General features: G+C 35.8%; 3 protein-coding genes across 10 annotated transcripts; 2 read left to right on the top strand and 1 right to left on the bottom strand.

The window, feature by feature from the left end:
• Positions 1 to 419: 419 nt before the first annotated feature.
• Positions 420 to 16,952, top strand: LOC113732412 (putative disease resistance RPP13-like protein 1). 7 transcript variants are annotated; one of them, XM_072080389.1, is made up of 8 exons: positions 421 to 777; positions 3,110 to 3,240; positions 5,926 to 6,055; positions 8,119 to 12,160; positions 12,278 to 12,327; positions 12,469 to 12,545; positions 12,797 to 14,430; positions 16,150 to 16,952. In XM_072080389.1, the coding sequence occupies exon 4, from the start codon at positions 8,180 to 8,182 to the stop codon at positions 10,448 to 10,450; it is 2,271 nt and encodes a 756-aa protein (XP_071936490.1). In that variant the 5' UTR covers positions 421 to 777; positions 3,110 to 3,240; positions 5,926 to 6,055; positions 8,119 to 8,179; the 3' UTR covers positions 10,451 to 12,160; positions 12,278 to 12,327; positions 12,469 to 12,545; positions 12,797 to 14,430; positions 16,150 to 16,952. The 7 variants fall into 7 exon arrangements, with proteins under 7 accessions (XP_071936489.1, XP_071936490.1, XP_027113945.1 ...); XM_027258144.2 differs by having other exon boundaries at positions 12,797 to 12,959; positions 14,282 to 16,952; XM_027258151.2 differs by having other exon boundaries at positions 12,797 to 12,959.
• LOC113728974 (putative disease resistance protein At3g14460) lies at positions 10,654 to 12,087 on the top strand. The gene has a single exon (XM_027253313.1). It carries the CDS (start codon positions 10,654 to 10,656, stop codon positions 12,085 to 12,087), a length of 1,434 nt encoding a protein of 477 aa, XP_027109114.1.
• Positions 16,953 to 18,065: 1,113 nt separating the features above from the next.
• Positions 18,066 to 19,869, bottom strand: LOC113732414 (basic leucine zipper 19-like). Of its 2 annotated transcripts, none has more exons than XM_027258156.2 (2): positions 19,551 to 19,869; positions 18,066 to 19,320 (listed from the first exon to the last, which is right to left on the bottom strand). In XM_027258156.2, exon 2 carries the CDS (start codon positions 19,268 to 19,270, stop codon positions 18,473 to 18,475), a length of 798 nt encoding a protein of 265 aa, XP_027113957.1. In that variant the 5' UTR covers positions 19,271 to 19,320; positions 19,551 to 19,869; the 3' UTR covers positions 18,066 to 18,472. The 2 variants fall into 2 exon arrangements, with proteins under 2 accessions (XP_027113957.1, XP_027113956.1); XM_027258155.2 differs by having other exon boundaries at positions 18,066 to 19,310; positions 19,551 to 19,867.
• Between the last annotated feature and the right edge of the window lie 904 nt (positions 19,870 to 20,773).

Raw genomic sequence — 20,773 nt, forward strand, 5'->3', positions numbered from 1 at the left:
AATGAAAAGTATTTCTTAATTAATTGGTCAGTAATTCGGTAAGTTTCGCTACATCTCCATGCTTTAGTAAACGTCTCAAATTAATATATAGCAAAGTAATATGTTTCCCCTCTATACAAAACTTGAAGCTAAAAACAGTAGGGTAGGAAATAAAACCAATTCTAATTCTATTTTAAGCCATATTAAATGTTATTTCAATATTACAAAGATCGGAAAGGAACCTGTTTATGGGATTTGGACTGTAGTTAATTGCTATGCAATCATTAATTTAGAATTATTTGAATGCATTTTCCCTTGCTAAAGCGGGTAGAAACTTCCACTTTCTTTCTTGCACCAAATAATAATAAACATAATTGCTATAGGTCCCATACTCTTTTGGATTATTCACATCGAAGGACAATTTCTTGTCGCTGGTCCATTGTGTTATCACTCACGCAATTACTCCATTATGTTCTCATCATTTCAGCAGACTACATTCCAGTTTCATATTGTTTTCCGATGACTTGGTAAACATCTTCTTATTTCCAAACCTTTTCTCCAACTTCACTCGTCACCGTTTCTCATTTCACTGCACCATTCTTCATTACCACCAATTCACCCAAGTAGCACAATAGATAGAGAAGCTTCATCATCAACCTCTGGACGTACTGAAAGAAGAGATACACTCTACAATTCACCAAAGGAGCAGAAGGGATACAGAGCCCACCAATTCACCAAAGAGGCAGAAGATATAGAGAGCCCGAAATCATTTGAAGCAAACTTGTTTTGTCTGCTACCGTAAGTTTCATTTTGATTCGCCTTCATTGCGTTTTTAACTTTCAATTTTTGCGATTTCTTGGCATTTTGTTAAATTTGTGTCGTATGCTCTTTGCAAAATATTATTATTGCTTGTTATTATTATTAATATTCTTTTATAGAGTCTACAATTAGTTTCCAGTTTCCATTCAAGTTTGCAAGTGAAGGTTTGAGGTTGAGAATGAGGTGATCTAAGCAATTTTAGTTCGAAAGTTTGGCAGCAAAATTAAAATATTTTGCCAACTTATTTTAGTTGATTGTCTATTAAGTTTTCAATTTTCAGAAAAAAAAGAGGAGATTTTCGTTTCGATTTCCTTTTCAAAATTCATCTTCTTATTAGTTAACTTTCATAAAAAGGAAAAAAGAAAAGCAAAGGATTTCGTTTTCAAAATCCACAAATCAAACAGAATTTTTTTTTTTTTTGTAGAGATCATTTTCCTGACTACATTCATTCATAACCAGACAAGACGAGGGATTTAACATTTCCAGAGGAATTTACTTTTCTTTCCTTTCATTTCCTTTTCCTTGCTAAATTCGTAGAACAAATAGGGCCTTATTACTAGGAATCTCCTCCCCCACCCTTTCCCTCTTTAGGTCATGCTATGGTTACGTTAACGCGCTTATTAGTGTAAGTTTTGGATCAATTGGAATTGAAATTGATGAAATGAGTTTAATTTTCAAACTCTTGATCCCATGCCCATACGATTTTTAGAAAGAGGATAATTTTGAATTTATATGGAGATTGATTTGAGCTCTAAAACTATAAAGGCCTTCCATTTCCGGATCACTGGTCAGAATAACATGTTGTACAATCTTTATTTTACTTTCGGCCAAAAATAATGCAACTTTCTTGCCCTTTTCTTGAAATAGTACCATAGGTCCCGCTGTCACTTTCGAGAAATCACCTCACAGGACAATTTCTTGTCCCTTGCCAGTCTGTCGTGTCCTTTTCTTGATCACCAGGGAATCAATGTCGATTAACTTCGTTAACCACAGGCCTTCGGGCTGGCGGCACCACCGGAGCATTAAAGTTTGGTGGATTTGGTGGGTGGGATGCAAAGGTTCATTAAAGCATTAAAGCATTAAGCCTTGTTTTTTGAATTTTTTTATAAAAAATTATTGTAGCGATTTGATATATGTGAGATAAAAATGTGATAGAAAAATATGTTCACGGAAAACGTAACAATTTTTCTGAGAAAAATCGCAATCCAAACGGGGCACTCCTACCAATTATCACATTAAAAGTAATTTTATTTAAAAAAAATTGAAATTAATACGTAGTGTATCCGTCTGATCCGATGATGATTCAGTCCCCTCCAAAGTATCCCTGAACCTCTTTTGATCTACCCTTTTTCCCTAATATAGTATAGATTATGTTATACAATAGTTACCGCCTCTGAAAAAAAAAATTGTCAATTAACTTCCTCACCTATACTACCATTTGTTTTTGTTTTGCTTTTGTTGGTTTGAAAAACCCGTCCGCTTTTCTATCAAGTTGCTTGCTTCATTTCAGCTTTTCTTTTCAATGGTGAAATGCACTACACATTGAATAATCTTTGTCAGGAATGCTCATTTACCACACTTTCTATGTCCAATAATTCTTTCCTGCCTCATAAAAGTCATTCACAGTGTGCATTTGACAATTCAGCTAATTCAATAATTGGAGACATCATGCAAATTCTTTTTCCACCACTCAATCCTGATCTAAGGGATGGTTGTGTCCCGACAATATATCCATATTGGCCTACTGCTGGCAGACCTCTTTGCAGCAAATATATTGACAAACAATGAGCATGAACATATAAAACTAACCAGTAGAATTATGGGCGGGTTTTGTGTAAAACAAAAAATTCTTTCTAAATAGGATCTAAAGAAAGAATTAAAAAAGAAAATATACTTCTCGTTTGCTTGCTAACTAATTCCAACTTAAATTTAAATTATAATTTTATACGCTGATAGTGTAATAGATAAATCTATATTTAAAAGATTTAAAACAAAATTGCTGCCGCATAAGCATGATTGATCTTCACTTGCATTCCTTAAATAATTAATTGAGGGAAGCTTATCATAATAATATAATAGATGGCGCATTCTGAATAAGAGCTACTGTCACATAAGAATCAATTTCTACTTTCGGAGTGTTATATTTAAATCACATTAAGAAGGACAACCTTTTTCTCCCTGGTCAATTCATATATTCCCACCATCAGAAGGGCTCAGTGCAGTGTTTTGCCACACATTTGCTCTCTGGTCCATGTATTGCTCAGTTTCCATTGTCTTCTTTCAGATTACATTCTAATTTCTTTACTCGTAGAATTTCTGTATATTCTGTGCGACAACAACGAACTTTGAGCACAGAGTCTACATCAAAAGGAGTCGACAGGCAGTGAAGCTTCATCCAGTACTGGACTGACTACTAAGTACTAAGCCCGATATCATTTGACCGTAAGCTTCATTTTTCTTCAATCCCTTTTTCATTACCAAAATTTGCAAATTCTATTGATTTCTGTTAAAATTCGTCAAAAAGGCTAATTACAACCACTATTTTTAGCAAAAGAAGGAAATTTATTACGATCATTGATAAAGTTTTACAAGGGGAAAACCTCAATTAAATCAAGAACTAATATTGAACTAAGGACAAAAAATAAAAAAGGCACTTGTGGTTAAGCGAACATGCAGAAAAATCCCAGTGGTTTCGAAACATATAATCCAACATCTCTTGGTTCGAACTAAACTGAAAAATCAATGAAAATCGTCAAAATTAACGTGTTTGGAGGCACACGCACTTGTTTTGCAACTTGTTGTAGCTGAAAACAATTTTTTATAATCAATTTTTGGTTGATATACCTATTCTATCCCTTACAAAAAAGGATCCTATAGTTAAACCGAGCTACATAAAAAAAAAACCATCTATAATTGCAAAACATACAAATTTTCAGAAAATATATTGAAAAGGGAGTAAAGTTTCTTGAGAAAAATCAACCACCAATATTATACACACTACTTTTAAGGTATGGAAAAAATTTTAAATTTGGGTTTTTGCTATTATAATATTATTTTAGAGGGTCTGTTTTCAATAATTTAAAATAAGAATTCCAAGTCTAAAAATTTATGTTATTTGTCCTTGAAATTCTAAAAGATTTTCATGGGGTTAGGGGATGACTTTTAAATCTTTCTAATGTCAAGTCGAATGGATGGTAATTGATCAAGTGGATATGAAATGGAGGGTTAAAAAAATCTTTAAGAAAAATGTAAAACTTGGCCCTACAAAAAATATAGAAACTTTCAAATTGACCCCAAATTACAGGTCTTGGATTCTTATCCTAACCTGACCGACCAAGACTTCCTGATCAGGTACAATGAAACTCCCCGCTATGTTTTCAGAACCAGATCGGGTATCGATTCGGTCGAACTCAGGGGTCAATGGGTTCAATCGGGTTCGATCGGGGTTGAACCGGATGACCTCATAAATAAAAATTAAAATATTATATGTAAAATGCCTAATAACATTTTAATATTAATAGAGGTATATTCATATATATTTCATGTTTCAAATATATTTAACAAGCAAATAGAAAGAAATTAGAACAATCAAGTAGCAATTTATATTATTTAATGAGCATTAATAAGTTTAGAATTAAAATTATGGATTTAATTGAAAAATAACACCAAACTTTAAGACAATATTTATCAAGTTTGAAATATTTGAGGCATATTAATAAATTTTAACAACTTGGGGGCAAAACATAACATTAAAAATATTTTGATCTTTCAAAAAATGTAAAAAAAAAAAAAAAAGACCCGATTCTTATTTTTCCAGTCAAATCGGGTCAAATTTGGTCAAAGTCGATTTTTGAACTGATTTGACTGAATTTTTAACTTAAGGTTAACTCGGACCGGATAATTGGCCAGTTATCGGTTCAATCGGACCAGCCAGTCTGGTCCGAGTTTAAAAACAAAGACTCCCCAGAGTCAAAAGTAGAATTTTTAGTCTTTGGCTGCCTTCACACGAATGCTCATGCAAATGGAGAGTCTCACAAAGCCAAAGGTTTATGATATTTTCACATTCTTTTCAACATTTTAAACACTTTCAGAAACTTTTAGGTCAAACCTGTATAATTTGATAAAATACATATCAAACGTGTATAATTTGATAAAAATACATAATAAAAGCGTGCAAGGAGTTTTTCGGAATGCACATCCGGTCATGAAACCAGAATAACATGTTTTACAACCTTTATTTTACTTTCGGCCAAAATTTTGCAAATTTCTTTCCCTTTTCTTGAGATAGTACACTTTTGAGTAATCACCTCACAGGACAATTTTTTGTCACTTGTCAGTCTTTTTTTTTTTTTTTTATCAGCACCAAATTGAATCAATGTCGGCTATTGCATCACCAACTACCGTTACTTTTCTTTTTCTTCTTTTTTGTTTCTGTTTTGCTTTTGTTGGTTTGTAAAATTCGTCCACCAAGTCTGTCTTTCTATCAAGTTGCTTGCTTCATTTTAACTTTTCTTTTCAACGGCGAAATGCACTGGTAACCCTCTTTGCAGCAAATATATTGACAAACAATAAGCATCAACATATCTAATTTGATGTAAAACTAATCAGTAGAATTATTTGTGTAAAACAAGAAATTCTTGCAAAATAGAATCTAAAGAAAGAATTAAAGGAGAAAATATACTCTTTGTTTGCTTTCTAACTAATTCCAACTTACATTTAAACTATAATTTTATACACTATCAGTGTAAATAGATAAATCTATGTTTAAAAGATTAAATAAAAAATCGCTGCCGCATAAGCATGATTGATCTTCACTTGCATTCCTTGAGTAATTGAGGGAAACTTATCATAATAATGTAACAGATGTGAGCATTTTGAATAAGAGTCACAACTGTCATATAAGAATCAATTTCTACTTTCGTAGTAGTGTTGTAGATTAATCACATCAAAGGACAAATTTTTCTCCACAGTCAATGATCGCATATTCCCACCATCAAAACGGTGCAGGGCAGTTGTTAGCCACACATTTGCTCCCTCGCCCATTATTTAATTTCAGACTACATTCTAATTTCTTTGCTCATAAATTTTCTGTATATTCTGTGGAACAACAACGAACCTTGATCACAGGTTTTACACCAAGCCCTCCTAGTTCCTAGCATCATTCTTCGATATCACCACAAAAGGAGTAGAGAGGGAGAGAAGCTTCATCCAGTGCTGGACTGACGACGATAAGTACCAAGCCCGATACCGTTTGACCGTAAGCTTCATTTTTCTTTTCTTTATCAAATTTTGCAGATTCTATTGAATTCTGTTAAACCTCGTCACATACGGTCATTACGATCATCTTTTTTTTTTTTTTTTTCCTTTTTCTTTCAGCAAAAGATGGAATTTTATTATGATCGTCGATTAAGTGTTACAAGAGGAAACCTCAATTAAATCAAAAACTAATATTCAACTAATACACTACTAAGCTAACACTCAGCCAATTCCCGATTATCCTTTAATCATCTTTAACGTTTCAATATTGTAAATTAGATAAATTGGAGGTGAAATTGGCGTAACTCAAATCCGTATCAATTTCGAATTTTGGTTTTCAAACTCTTAATTCTTGGAATGAATTGAATTCTGATTCCCATCAGAAACTTGTTTTTTCGCTGTTGATACATGATTTTAAGGGATTTATACAATATATTTAATAGTGCGGTTCTTACATTTTTTTTTTTTACCAATTTCCATCCTGTTGTTTCAAATGTTATATGCTGACTGCTCTCATTTTTTAAACGTTTAAATAATCTTTATTCCTTTTTTTTCCATTCTCCTTCTCTCTTTTTTCCCCTTTATGAAAGTTGAATTCCGTTTGAATAGGGACTCAAAATGCTATCCTATGCCTATGTATTAATTACCAAAAACGGGTAAATTACTTGTACTTTTCGTGATTTAGTGTTTCACTACATAACCCCCATGATTTAAAAACATATATATCGCCTCCTCATGCTTTGAGTTAAAGTGTCACAGTTAGTTTTTTCATTAAAATTAATAGTGAATAGTAAAAATTTAAAGTCAAACTAATAAATTGACAAATTCACCCTTCCACTGCTTTTTCCTTTTTTTTTTTCCTTTTCTATCTCTTTTTTTGGAAAGAAAAGAGATGATTTTGAAAACCTATACTTTGACTTACAAATTCTTAATTTTCTCCAAATACAAAAGAGATGCAAGGGAACAAAAACATAAATAAGAAACAAAAAAAAGAAGGAAGGGAAATTTAAAACAAATATATAAGAAACAAAAAATATCAAATCTTTTTTTACTACAAATATCATTATAGATTTTTAAACCAAATCCTTAATCGTATTTTCTAGTTCTTATTTATCTATTTTTATTTCAATTTCTTCTTTTTTATGTTTGGAGGAAAAAAAAGAAATAAGAAAAGGGTAAATTATCAATTTATTAGTTTAACTTAAACTTTTTACTATTAATCATTCGCTAGTTTTAATGGAGAAATTAACTTTAACGGAGAAATTAACGGTGACACTTTAGCCCAATTCAGAGGGGGTTATATATAGGTATTTAAATTATATGGGGGGTTATGTGATAAAATACCAAATTACAGGGGTAAAAGGTAATTCATCCAAAAAGTCAAAAGTCAATATTCGCATGTTGGACAACTTTGGCAGGTTAAAAGTTAAAACCCAGATTAGTGTGCAACTTTGGCTTTTCCAAAACAAAATTATTGCAGGTCTCTCTCTCTCTCGCTCTCTCTCGTTGGTTTCCTTGTGCAAGTCGCTTTCACTTTTACCTCTGCCTGGATATATGGCTGCTGCCTTAGTGGGAGGCTCATTCCTCTCCGCTTTCCTTCAAGTGCTATTTGATAGGATGGCTAGACTTGAATTCCCGACAAGGCCATTTAACAAGTTTTATACTGAGTTTAAAATTCATAAAAAATCAATATCAATAAAGAAAATATAAAAATATACGAAAAGAATGTGTCAAAGGCACAAAAAAAAAAAGTTCCCTGATTTTTTTTTTTTTTTGCGCCTGAAAGTTCATTTTCATTTAAATAGAGACTCAAAATGCTAACCTATGCGTATGTATTAATTGGCCAAAAAAATGTTTTGTCAAAAGTCAAAATCCCCATGTTGGAAAACTTTTGGCAACTTAAAACCCAGGTTAGTGTATGACAAGTTGACAACTATGCTGCCACTTCTTTTTTTTACTAATTCATTATAATTAAACTAAAGCCACACCTAATGAACTGGTGTTCATGTTCTTTCTTTGAGCTTGACTTTCCCAGACAAAATTGACTATTCTCATTTATTGCAGGTCTTTGTCTCTCGTTGTTTTCATTGTGCAAGTTTCTTTCATTTTATCTTCACCTGGAGATATGGCCGCTGCCTTAGTGGGAGGCTCACTCCTCTCTGCTTTCCTTCAAGTGCTATTTGATAGGATGGCTAGGCCCGAATTCCTGAATTTGTTTCGTAATCGGAAGGCCGATGATGATCTCCTCCAAAAGCTCAAGAGTGAGTTCCTCACTATTGAAGCCGTGCTTGATGATGCAGAGAACAAGGAAATACGGAACCCATCTGTCAAGAAATGGCTTGAAGAGCTTCATGATACATTTTATCAAGCAGAGGATTTACTGGACAAAATCAACACTGAAGCTCTGCGAATTAAGGTAGAAAGTGAGTACCAAAGGTCAACCAGCAATTGGAGAAGTGCCTTAAGAAGATTATGCCTTGAAAGGATTCTGCCTTGTAGATCTTCAGGTAATAAATTCCTTAAGAGGATTATGCCTGAGATTGAAACGATAGTGGCGAGCCTAGAGAGACGTAGGCAACAAAGTACTGACTTGCATTTGCAACAAATTATTCCCTTGGGTCATTCCAGAATAGAGTCGCATCAAAAATTTGATACAGCTTTGATTGATGAGACTACTATTTTTGGGAGAGGTGCTGATAAAAAGAGCATAATTCAAAAGTTGCTGTCTGAGGATGCAAATGGAGACAATATCACCGTGGTTCCAATAGTTGGAATGGGTGGGCTTGGCAAGACCACCTTGGCCCAAATGGTTTACGAAGATTTGGGGGTGGAAGTGAGTTTTCCTACCAGGGCATTGGTCTGCATATCAGAAGAATATGATCCTACTAGGATAACAAAAGAAATCCTAAGGCAGCTCGGTATTTCTTTTGGTGAGAGTGATAACTTGCTCTCCCTTCAAGTGAAGCTACGAGGTGGCCTAACTGAGAAAAAGTTCCTTCTTGTTCTGGATGATGTTTGGAATGATAACTACAATGACTGGGACAATTTAAGGACCCCTTTCAAAGGTGGATCACGTGGAAGTAAGATCATTGTTACAACACGGAATCAGCAAGTTGCAAGGATGATGGCCGAAGAAAGGTCAATTCATCATTTGGATCCCATGCTAGAGGAAGATTGCCGGTCTTTATTTAAGAAGCATGCATTTGAAAATAGAGATGGCAATGAAAATGCAGAACTTGAAGAAATAGGAAACAAAATTGTGACGAAATGTCGAGGGTTGCCTTTGGCTGTGAAAACAGTTGCAGGTGTTTTGCGTTCCAAAACTACCCCCGAAGAATGGAAAGAAATTTTAGTAAGTGAAGAGTGGACTCAAATGGATAATCCAAATGGCCCCCTGCCAGCATTGAGATTAAGCTACATTCATCTTCCTTCCCATCTTAAAAGGTGCTTTGCTTTTTGTGCTGTGTTCCCCAAAGATTACCTGATTAGAAAAGAGGAAATTATTCAGTTATGGCAAGCTAATGATCTTTTAGGGTATCCTGGAGAAAATAAAAGAATTAAGAATGAGGGTGAAAAGTGCTTTCATGAACTGAGAATGAGGTCACTATTTCATCAGTTATCTGACCATACTTTCTCCATGCATGACCTTGTGAACGATTTGGCTTGGTTTGTTTTTGGGAAATATTGCCTTAGGTTGGAAGATCATCAGGAAGGCAATGCTACAATATCTGGTGCAAGACATTTTTCATACCATCCTAGTTGGATTGACACATTTCATAAGCTTAATCTCTTGAGGGAGACTAAGAATATAAGAACATTCTTACCATTGAGAACGGGTCCTCCTTTGAATCGTCTAAGCAACAGATTCTTAGAGGATACCTTGCCCCAATTCATGTCTTTAAGGTTTCTATCGTTGTCCTGTTATCAGAATATTGTGAAGTTACCAAACTCTTATAGTGGCTTCAAACAACTTCGATTTCTGAATCTCTCTGAAACAGGAATAAAGGAGCTACCAGAGTGGATATGTAGTTTCTATAATCTACAAACTTTGTTGTTGTCACACTGTAGAGGACTTAAAGAGTTGCCAGCAAATTTGGGAAAGTTAATTAACTTGTGTTGCCTGGATATTAGCGGAACTCCGTTGAAGAAAATGCCACCACAAATGGGTAGACTGATAAACCTTCAAGTCTTGACTGCTTTTGTCATAGGCAAGGACAGCGGTTCAATGATTGAGGAGTTGGGCAAGCTTTCTATGCTACGTGGTAAGCTAATCCTTTCGGGGCTGGAAATGTTTCTAGTGGCAGGGATGCATCCATGGCCAAGATGGAAGGTAAGGAACACCTTGACGAGTTATCTTTGGAGTGGAACGGTGCTATCAATGATTCACAAGCTATGAGAGATGTGCTTGATAAATTGCGACCGCATCCAAGGATAAAGCATCTTAAGATCATAGGATATGGTGGGAGAACATTTCCAGATTGGATAGGCAACCCTTCACTTTGCCGTTTGAAATCTTTGAGTCTATCTAATTGCAAATATTGTCTTTCCTTGCCTGCACTTGGGCAGCTAAGGTTCTTGCAATCACTTGAAATTGTTGGAATGAGTTGTATATCAGACTTGACACAAGATTTTTATGGAGATGTCAGTGCAACCAAACCATTCCCATCTCTGAAAAAGTTGAGAATCGAGAAGCTGCCTGAGTGGGAGAGATGGCACGTACCAGAAGGTGAAGTCTTCAATAGACTTGAAGAACTCAGTATAATTGGTTGTCCCAAACTGATTGGAGAACTTCCCCGACAACTTGCATCGCTGCAAAGCCTTAAGATATCTGGCTGCGGCAATCTTGTGCGTCCCAATGGTCAATTGAGCATCCTGAATGGAGAGAATCAACAAAATTTTTCATCTCTTCGTCAATTGAAGATTTCAGAGCTAGAAAATTTGAAAGAGTTGCCCCTACAGTTCAACCAATTATCCAGGCTTGAGGAATTGAATATTTCAGCGCTAAAAAATTTGGAAGAGTTGCACCTACAGTCCAACCAATTATCCCGACTTAAGGAACTGACGATTCGTGATTGTGGGTCTCTCTCACCCTCGCACGTGAGTAGACCACCTGCCTCACTTAAATCACTTCAGTACGACGGACGCTGCAATTTGGAATTGGAGAGTTCAAGCGGGGAGGGTGGTGGGGCCTTGGAGGACTTGACATTACTAAATTGTGACTCTGTCAAAGTCAAAGTCGAGTGGCTTGCCTCGTTTCCCATGCTAAGATATGTTCAAATTTTTAACTGCAGGAGTGTTGAGATGCTCTCAGTTCCTACTGCACCTGCACTTGGGATTGGGAATCAGAGTGGCATGACAACTACTACTACTACTACTACTAGTACTAGTAGTGTGATGACGTCACTTCAATCCTTGTACTTCTCGGGCTGCGATGATCTAATATTGTCTTTTCCAGCCTCCAGTCTAACGTCGCTTGGTATCTACCATTGCAAGAAGCTCACGTCGCTGCCGCAACGGATGGAATCCCTCCTTCCATCTCTTCGATCTCTGTGTCTAAGAAATTGTCCAGAAATTGAGTGCTTCCCGGAAGGGGGTTTGCCCTCCACCCTACAATTTCTTCAAATCGAAAATTGCAAGAAGCTCATGAGTCGCAGGACAGAGTGGGGTTTGGAGAAACTTCCCTTTCTCACGGGTTTGAGCATTGAGAGTCCCTGTGATGAAGTAGAGTCGTTTCCAGAGGAGGACTGGCTGTTGCCTTGCACGCTTCAATCTCTCTCCTTGTCCTCCCTTGAGAATCTAAAAGTGCTAAACTATTCAGCTCTTCGACACCTCACCTCTCTTCAAACTCTACGCTTCACTGATTGCCCTCGACTCCAGTCCCTACCGGAAGAGGGACTGCCCGCCTCCCTCACCGAACTATATATCTGGCGCTGCCCACTGCTGAAGCCAAGGTTAGAATGGGAGAAAGGACAAGACTGGCCCAAGGTTGCCCACATCCCCTGCCTGCTAGTCGATGGTGACCTAGTTCCTTGATGATGACGCCGGTTACTCCTGAGGGCTCCCACAGTTACAAGATCCTCATCATCATCTATTCATATAATTAAAGGTACTTCTTTGTTTTTCAATTTTTTCTTTTCTTCATGTTTTTGGCTCTCTCATAATACTCTAAGGCCTCGAAAGGCAAAATCACAACTAGTTAATGCATCTTTTGTTATGATTTCAGTGCGAATTGCCTGTTGTGAATAACTAGGATGTGCTGAAAGGACAGTTGAGGTAGTGGTCTTTACTGATGCAACAATCTCATTATATATTACTTTCTAGCTACAGATTTCACCATTTGTATTTCTTTTCAACTTTTTTTAAAAAAAATAAATAAATAAGAGTCCATGCTTTTGGTTCATTTCTGTGCTGTAGATTCCAATCAAGTAAGGCCACCAACTCAAGCAGACAAATGCTTTCCTCGTTAAAGAAAACCTTCAATGTTCTATAAGGTATTTCCAATAGTCAGACTGTTCTTAAACTTGCCAAGTGCATTCTATGCTTTCTTTGATGCATTCAATAATTTTTTGTTTGAAGCTATAAGCTTATTTTGCTTGACTTGTTAATGTGCTTGTTTTATAATCCTTTTAATTCTGCTTTAAACTATAAAACACAATTTGCTTCTTATAAGGAGCAGTCATAAAGTGCTCTAATCTTGTCAAAATTTGATGTATCTGCCATGACATGGATTGCTCTCTCCCAGTCCAGGTGATGCACCTTTCTTAGTATTCTAAGGACCATCATTGCTCTCATCTTCAGCCATTGAAGAATTGGGGCTGGTGACCTCCCTTTTTATGCTAGAAATCAAGAACTACTAATTGCTGACAATACATTTGGAGTACAGAAAAGAAGAAGATTGGCACAAGGTAGCTCATATTTCAAGGATGTCAACAATCAACTTTTTCTGTGATCAGTTGTGCACTTTTAGTTTAAATTTTTTTTTCTTCATTTTTTCTGTATATTGTAGTTTGTTGGCATATCAATATGCTTCCTTGACATCAAGATCTATGCTTTCTCTATGCCACAGTCATGGGAACTTTTAAAAATGTTTGAACACTACTAAGTACGATGTAAGGCAAATATATTGCAAGTATTAGTCAACTCTAATTAGGGGAACTGTTACACACCCAGTCTATATGAGTATTTGTTCCTGATGAGATCATTGTACCTTCACTTTTCTTTTCTTTTTTTTTGTTAATTCTTGAATTTCCTTAATCTCTTCTGTATTTTCATGCTACTGCAAGACATCTTTCCTAAGATTTCTTGAATTTAAATGCTTCCATCCTATTACGCATTTTTAACTATTGTGGCAATTTCTTTTGCATCTTTTATTTATAATTTGAGGTTTACTGATTAATTGAAAAATTTTTGTTGCTAAGATGCTGGTAACCTCCACATATCTTTTAGCTTTCTCGGTTTTCCATGTAGCAAATAGACCACTCTGGAAACCATCAACCTAAACATCACAAGCGGAAATCTATCATGCAAGTATGTTTTTCGGGGCTTAACATCATGTTCTCATTATTCCTTGCGTAAGTCTTGGCTTTCAGATCTAGAATTGTCACGGCCCTTCTAAATATAGTCTAGACTTGGGTGCTTTATGTTGAATGGGGATGCTAACTATCAAAAGGCACCAGTGCTAGCTAGAGATTTTTTTTTTTAATTCTAAATAGGTGAAAGAGTTGAGTAAATTGATTTTCAGATTGCAAGATGGGGTAAAAGAGAAAAAGAAAGAAAGGTTCGAAATAGTAGGAATGCATAATTATGTTTCTTGATTTCATCCTCATCTACTCCTTGTGTTGTCTTTTGACACTAATCATCAATCATTCTGATGATAGTTTCTAGGGAATCCTAAACATTAAACTTATTTTAGCCCTTGGTAATCAGAAAAAGAACTTTGGTGATGAACTTTTGGTGATCACAAACTTTTTCCTACTTTTATTGAAGTCCATCCTAGCAATATTGGAATCTTTGAAGTGAATTTTAGTTGAAGGCCTTGAATTTTAGTTGAAGTCCTTTAGAATTGAAAAAGGACTTCTTTCTGGCATGTAAACATCTTAAACCCTATGATGCATCAACTTGGTCTTCAGAATTGAAAAAGGACTTCTTTCTGGCATGTAAACCTCTTAAACCCTGTGATGCATCAACTAGATCAAGCTTAGTTATTCAAGTGAAAATATCTAATCAGGTTGTCTTATTACTGGATGAAAAGTGATGCTTCAATATCTTGACTCTTGGAGAACTTGGTTAGTTGATCTTGGGTCCTATAGATGTCAACAGTTGTTTCATATCCAGAGTTGGCTGGCTTCTTTTGAGCTTAAGCTGAGAGGATACCTGGTAAGAGCCATATTATCACCGTCATATGTTTTCAGTCATTGATACCTTACTACTTAGCAGGATGTTTTATGTCATTTGAATTTCCTGTGTATTCCATATCATATGAAGTTCAGTAAAATCTTCAAGTCGCATTAGTTATGTTCAGTTATCTGCTTCTTTGTTGCTCTTTTCACCGAGCTTTCTTCAAAATATTCATTTAATTTTATATATCATAAGACATGTTAAACAAGACCAAAAAGTTGAAACAGGAAGAAATTGTGGAAATGAATGGAGGAAATGATAAATTGAAGGGATATGGCACAGCCTAACAGCTTCTTTGTCTCAAACACAAATTGTCATGGGTTTCAGTAATGTCATCCTTTGCTTATTCGTCTTGGAAGGCATATTTCCTTTTTTGAGTACTTTGTTAATGCAAGATGTATTGGGGGTACCAAAAAAAATCCTTTTCTTTATGGTTTTATCTCTGTCATAAAGATTGTTCTTAGATTAAAATGTTGCATACCACTAAGGTTATCAATTCCTGTATGTCCTTCACTCTTTTTGTGAATAAATATGCTATGCAGAATATCTATCCGGACATTTTTCCAAGTTAATACTTCCATTAGCTTGTACTCCTACTCCTATGTTAAACTATTGCAGTGTTTCCTTTTGCATCTTCCACTTCTAGTAAGATGTTGGTTTCCTTCAAATATTTTTGGCTTCCTCAGTTTTTCATTATCCCTTGCATTAAGGTAATGTTTCTTCCTATAGACTTGACATGGCCCTTTCTGAATATAGTCCAGACTTGTGTGCTTTTTGTTGGTTGCAATGGTATTTTACCCCTTTTGACTTGGTAGCATTAGGCATGTAAAAGGCACCATTGCTAGATATTTATTTGTGTCTAATCGTAAATAGATGAAGAGTTCATAAAATTAATACGGAGAGAGAGTAGAAAGGGGTGCAAAAACAAAATGAGCCCAAAATCAGTGATGGATATTTGTGTTGATGACAGTTATGACTATATTTCATTCTTATCTACACCTTGCATTCGTGTGATTGCTGTGTAAATTTTCAACTTTCCAAGATCCTTCTACACAAAGAGGGTATAAACATCATATGAGTAACTTTTTGAAACTAACTATCAACAATTCTTATACTAATAATTGATTGAGAGTTCCAAAACATAGAACTTCAGGTCACTTGTTTTAATAATAAACATAAAGGAAGCATACATACTGAAGAATCAAATTTTCTGAAAAGGAAAAGACAACTAATTTGAAGTGGTTTCTGCTATCTCTTCCCCTTGTATGCTTTTCCTCATGGAGTACCATTGACAGCATTCTATCTTTGGTATAAATTGTTTAGTTCTGTATTTGCTGCACAATCCATCTCTAATACTCTGCTCCACTGCTACAAATATTTTCATATTTACCCCATGCACCGAGATATTCTAGGTATGTTGCACTTTGCGTTCATTGTAAATATTTTCATATATTCTTGTAGACCTTTGATAAATTGGAATGCATTCCTGTAATTCAAGCACTGTTCTTGAAACAACTGGTACTTAAAAGAGGTCATTCCATGAACAGCAAGTGCGGGATCACCTGCAGTTGCCTTTCCTGCTCCTCCTCTTTCCACTTTCTCCATAGGAAATGGACAAAAATTTGAAAGGCAAATCATTGTTATGTTTGATAATTCTTTGCAGAATTGGGGCTATGATTATTTTGTGCCTCTTTTCAGAAGTACGTATTGCAAGGAGTTCAATTTGCTGCTTGCAAAGATGCAATCCTTCCTCGCGCATTAATGTTCAAAAATGTGGGAGCATCCTGTGGCTGAGAGCATTTTAGCTCGATGTTGCCTCTAGACTGCAACCATACCCTTTTGATGGTGGATATCCAGAGTTTCCCCTCTCGCTGAGAATCCAAGATTAGTGGCACCGATGAAGAAGAGTCGCTTCCATGATACTGGCTGCTGTCTTGCACGTTGCACCCTTACAATCTCTCACTTGGAGCAGCATAAGAGCTGAAGAACAATGACCTACAAGCGTCTTCAACACTTAACCATTTTGAAGATATGGAAATAGCTGACTGCTTTCAGCTCTAGTCGCTGCAAAAAGAGTGGTTGGCAACTTCCCGGCTTCCCTTATGCATGAAAAATGTGGTATTCATTGCTCAAATTACTATACAAGGGCAGAATGGGAGGGGAAAGATTGGCCTCAGGGTTTCTGATGTAAACTGCATAGCTTTCAATAGTGAACTAAATAGAATATTGCTTAGAACTTGATTGAGCTTGACCTCAGGGGCCTCTATCAGATTCATTTTCTTCGAATGCTCCGATGCCTCAAATCACAGGAGAATCATTTCCTGTGCATACCATCCCACCTTTCTGCTGAAAATCTCCTCAACTTGTTCTTTAGTTCTTGTTTCTCTTTCGGGATTTTTCTCTGTTCATGGCCAACCTTGCAGAACATCTAATTGTCTACTCCAACGATGTTATTGAAAAAGTGCAAGCCACATCTTAGTTCTTGCCTTGCATTTGCAAAATCGGGAGTTTTTCAACTTTTGAGATTAATTTCTTCTTCCTTTTTGGTGCATTCCTCCGGAGTCACTTTTTACATTGGATCATAGAAAAACTTTTCCTTTCTCTTTGCAATTAACAATAGGGCTACATTTTGTAATTCCTTTGCATTTTCTTATTTGATTTCATAACTTAGTTTTTGGACACTCCTGGCATATTTTCGTTTCAATCATATTACTGATGTGAATTTGGGAAGTATTAACATGATTATGTCTGCATTCAAACTTCGAATCATCACATCTACTAGGAAATGGAAATTAGTGTTAAAGAACTAAACGAATAGCAGATTGTGAAAATACAGAAGGAAAGTTAAGACACAAATATTTACTTTTCAGTGAAGATGTGGCTTGATTGTCATGTCAAATAAGTATTTGCTTCACCTAGTCCAGTCAGCAGTTTAAATCTACTACTTTTGACGACTTCTCTTCAACATTTGTCAAGTACCATATTCGATTTGTTTCTTGTATAATCTACACATCTTTTTTGTTAATGAAAATTGTTTACCTCAACAGATTATCCATTTTGTCACCTCAATGAAAATTGTTTACCTCAACGAATGGGACAAGTTCGTTAACATGGCATTGTGCATTTTAAATAAATATCTTGTGTTTAATCAACATCTATTATGAGGAAGGATTAAATGCTCAAGAATTCAGGCGTTTGTTGAACTTCAAAATCTTCATGGAAAACTTACTTATCAGAAAAGAAATGTTGGAGTAATTAACCACCCTTGCAAGGATAGGAAATGACCAATCAATACTCTGTCCTTAAATGATACTGACATTCAGCAAAGTGGAAAGATTTGGGATGCTTAACCCTATCCATCAAGCTTGTTATCTGTACGGCCTTGTATAGATACAAATTTCCTAGTCTCATAACCTGCACCAATCTGTGCTACACAGAAACCCTTCTATAGATACAAATGTCCTAGTTTCAGAACCAGCACCAATCTGTGCTAAAAGGAAACTTCAGACAGGAAGCTGCTAGTGTTAAGAAAAAGAGCTTCTACTTCAATCGGTGTCTAAATGCCTAATCAAAGAATCTTTGCATAATACAATCAAATCACAATTACACCAACGTAGAGAAAAGATAACATCCATTAAGTATTCTGATATCTACCAGAAATCCCACCACATAGAGAGCTACTCAGGGGTGCTATTATACAACCACCAAAATGTTGAAAACCGCACTAGTGAAATAGATATTTATGTACATCAATCAGTGCTCTCATACGTGGAGGATACCATATACTATAGAGGACATTTTTTTTTCCCTTTCGAGTACAAAAATATCTACAGGTTCATACTTCTCTATAGAACAGAGTGTTAACCTGATTTATGACTATATTCTCGGAATATTCAGTACTTCAGATGTGTATTAACCCAGCCAACCAAGCATAGTTCTGTCATAAATTTAACTGAAGCAGAAGTTCTATAAGACTTGACAATCGGGAAGGGCATAATTGAGATCTTGCCTTGGCTCTTGATTACTCTGCTTGAGATGCAGATGAAAGCCTTGTTTCCACGGAGTCCATACCATTTCTTTCTGCACGTCCATTAGCTTTACAAGCAACAGTTGCAGACTGGCAGTTTCCTTCCCAAGATGAAGCTCCCATTTTATCACATCCACCAAAACCACCATCCTCTATGGATGAATCCCCGTGAGGATGGAAGCAAGTTAAATCATTCTCACACTGAAGCTCCATTGCCAGACCAGAAAATTGCCTCCCAGAATCCCCTTCTTTAACTTTAGTGCTTGAAGTACACTGCTTTTGTAAGGGATAAGCCCCCAATTCAATATCAATCTTCCCTCTAACATCGAGCAAAAGGCTTCTAAGCCTCGAGATTTCTGCTTCAAGAATAGCTTGCCTTTGCACTTTCCTAATCAACTGCTGGTTTACCAGTCTCAGTTTCTTAGCTTCCTCTTCCAAGTAAGCTGTTTGTGCCTTTTTCTTCTCCCTATATTTCCTAACAGCTTCTCTATTTCCAGAAGACCTCCTAGTCTTTGATGTTGACTTTCTACTATCACAAGGACCATCTACTTTCTCACTAGGATTTTCTACTCTCTCAGATGGAATGACTTGGGTATGAGTATGGTAACATGTGTGAGTATGTGCAGCATCAGGGCCAGGAGGGTTGCAAGTATGTGTGTGAGTACATGTTTGGGCATTTCTTAACAACTCATCAAGAAATGAATCCACAGAGATTGATGCTTGAACACTGCTAGATGAATCGGAATTAGGAACCAAGACAGGGTGTGAAAGCTCTACCTCTCTATCATCCATCCTATCTTATTTCCTCAACAAACAAAAACTGCAGGGCAACCTGAAAAAAGCTAAAATTCTTATAAGATCAGTAAAACTTCATAAAATCCAAGAAATCAACGAACTTGGAAATTTGAGCAAGACACAACCAGAAAGTATCTAAACAAAAGACGTGCAAGATAGAAGGATAAAGAATTTCACATAGATCATTTTTCAAAAGCAAGGATAAAGAAGCTCAGCCAAGATAGAAGAATTCATACGGTTTTCGCAGGTAAAACTAACACTGAGTTTGAATCTTTACCTCTAATTAGGAAATAACCCTTTATCAATGAAGAAAAGCAAGCACCAGTTATCTAACAAGAAAGGCAAAGCCCAGATGGAAATTCTTGACAGCAACCCCAGAGGCAAGGATAAAGTCAAGATTCTATACTAAAATTTTTTTTGAAGGAAGTGGTAAAGAGAATCTGAAGTCAGGTCGGACAAGCTGAGAGAGTAACAGAAAAGGGCATCATCTATGGTGATCCAGGTAGAATAAGAAAAGTCAAAACACAAAGGTCCATTATTTTTCAATTCTAATTTTATTTTTCAGTCACACTTGTCTTCTTCATAGGCAAGTGTAACGTTCTAGTTGTTTCTCCTTAGAGGCAACTGAATTTCGTGGCCTAGTTAATTGTGTGAGGTTTTATCCTATACGAAAACCAGCTGATGTTCCTAAATCAAAGTTACCGTTAAAAACAGTGTACACACTTCTAATATTAATATAAATTGAAAAATGAATCAAATTACTCTGTATTCAAATTGAATTTGAATTGATAAAGATTTATTCGAATTATAATCACCAACTAATCAACTTACTATAATAACATTCTGTGTTTAATATAATTTTTAAGTCCGACTCGAGTTTAACTCAACTAAACATAAAATTTGAAATGTAAGCGTAAAAACTAAAAATTTAGTTTAAGCGATGATCATTTTGAAGCTATCACAGCAGTATAAATTTACTAGAAAATCCAAGTTACAGAAATGCAAAATTGACTATAAAAATTAGCTTTTTACTGAGAAATTTGTCAGCTGGAAAATTAAAGCTCTTTTTTCTTCTCTGGTTATTTTCCTTATGATTGTGTGTTGTCTCGTGGAACACTTGTATAATTTCTATTGGAGGGGGTTAGGATGAACATTAGTATCTTTTCTCCCTTGCTTTTGGGCATGGTTTTTGTGTCTTTTGCACATTTTGCCACTGTGAGAGCTATGATATTACTGATATTGTGTATCTCGTTCATATAGTTTTTGCTCCATAATTTTGTTCAACAGTTTTTGACTTTTGCCTTGCTATGCAGATGGGAAATAATCACGTAGATTCCCAAATCTTCATGATCATTACCCCAAACACATGAATAAATTGAGAATTTTGGGTCAAGGAGCTTTTCCAATCGGAAATGGTAGTTCTGCTCATAGGATTTTGCATCCCAGAGTTCGTGTTGAAGCTAACAACATTTTGTCCAAGAATCAAATTTGTGACTTTGA

This window comes from Coffea arabica, chromosome 2e (assembly GCF_036785885.1).
Source record: "Coffea arabica cultivar ET-39 chromosome 2e, Coffea Arabica ET-39 HiFi, whole genome shotgun sequence".
Classification (NCBI taxonomy): domain Eukaryota; kingdom Viridiplantae; phylum Streptophyta; class Magnoliopsida; order Gentianales; family Rubiaceae; genus Coffea; species Coffea arabica.

Excerpts from the sequence above, each read along its gene's own strand:
- LOC113732412 (XM_072080388.1), top strand. The coding sequence starts at position 8,180 with ATGGCCGCTGCCTTAGTGGGAGGCTCACTCCTCTCTGCTTTCCTTCAA.
- LOC113728974 (XM_027253313.1), top strand. The coding sequence starts at position 10,654 with ATGAGTTGTATATCAGACTTGACACAAGATTTTTATGGAGATGTCAGT.
- LOC113732414 (XM_027258156.2), bottom strand. The coding sequence starts at position 19,270 with ATGGATGATAGAGAGGTAGAGCTTTCACACCCTGTCTTGGTTCCTAAT.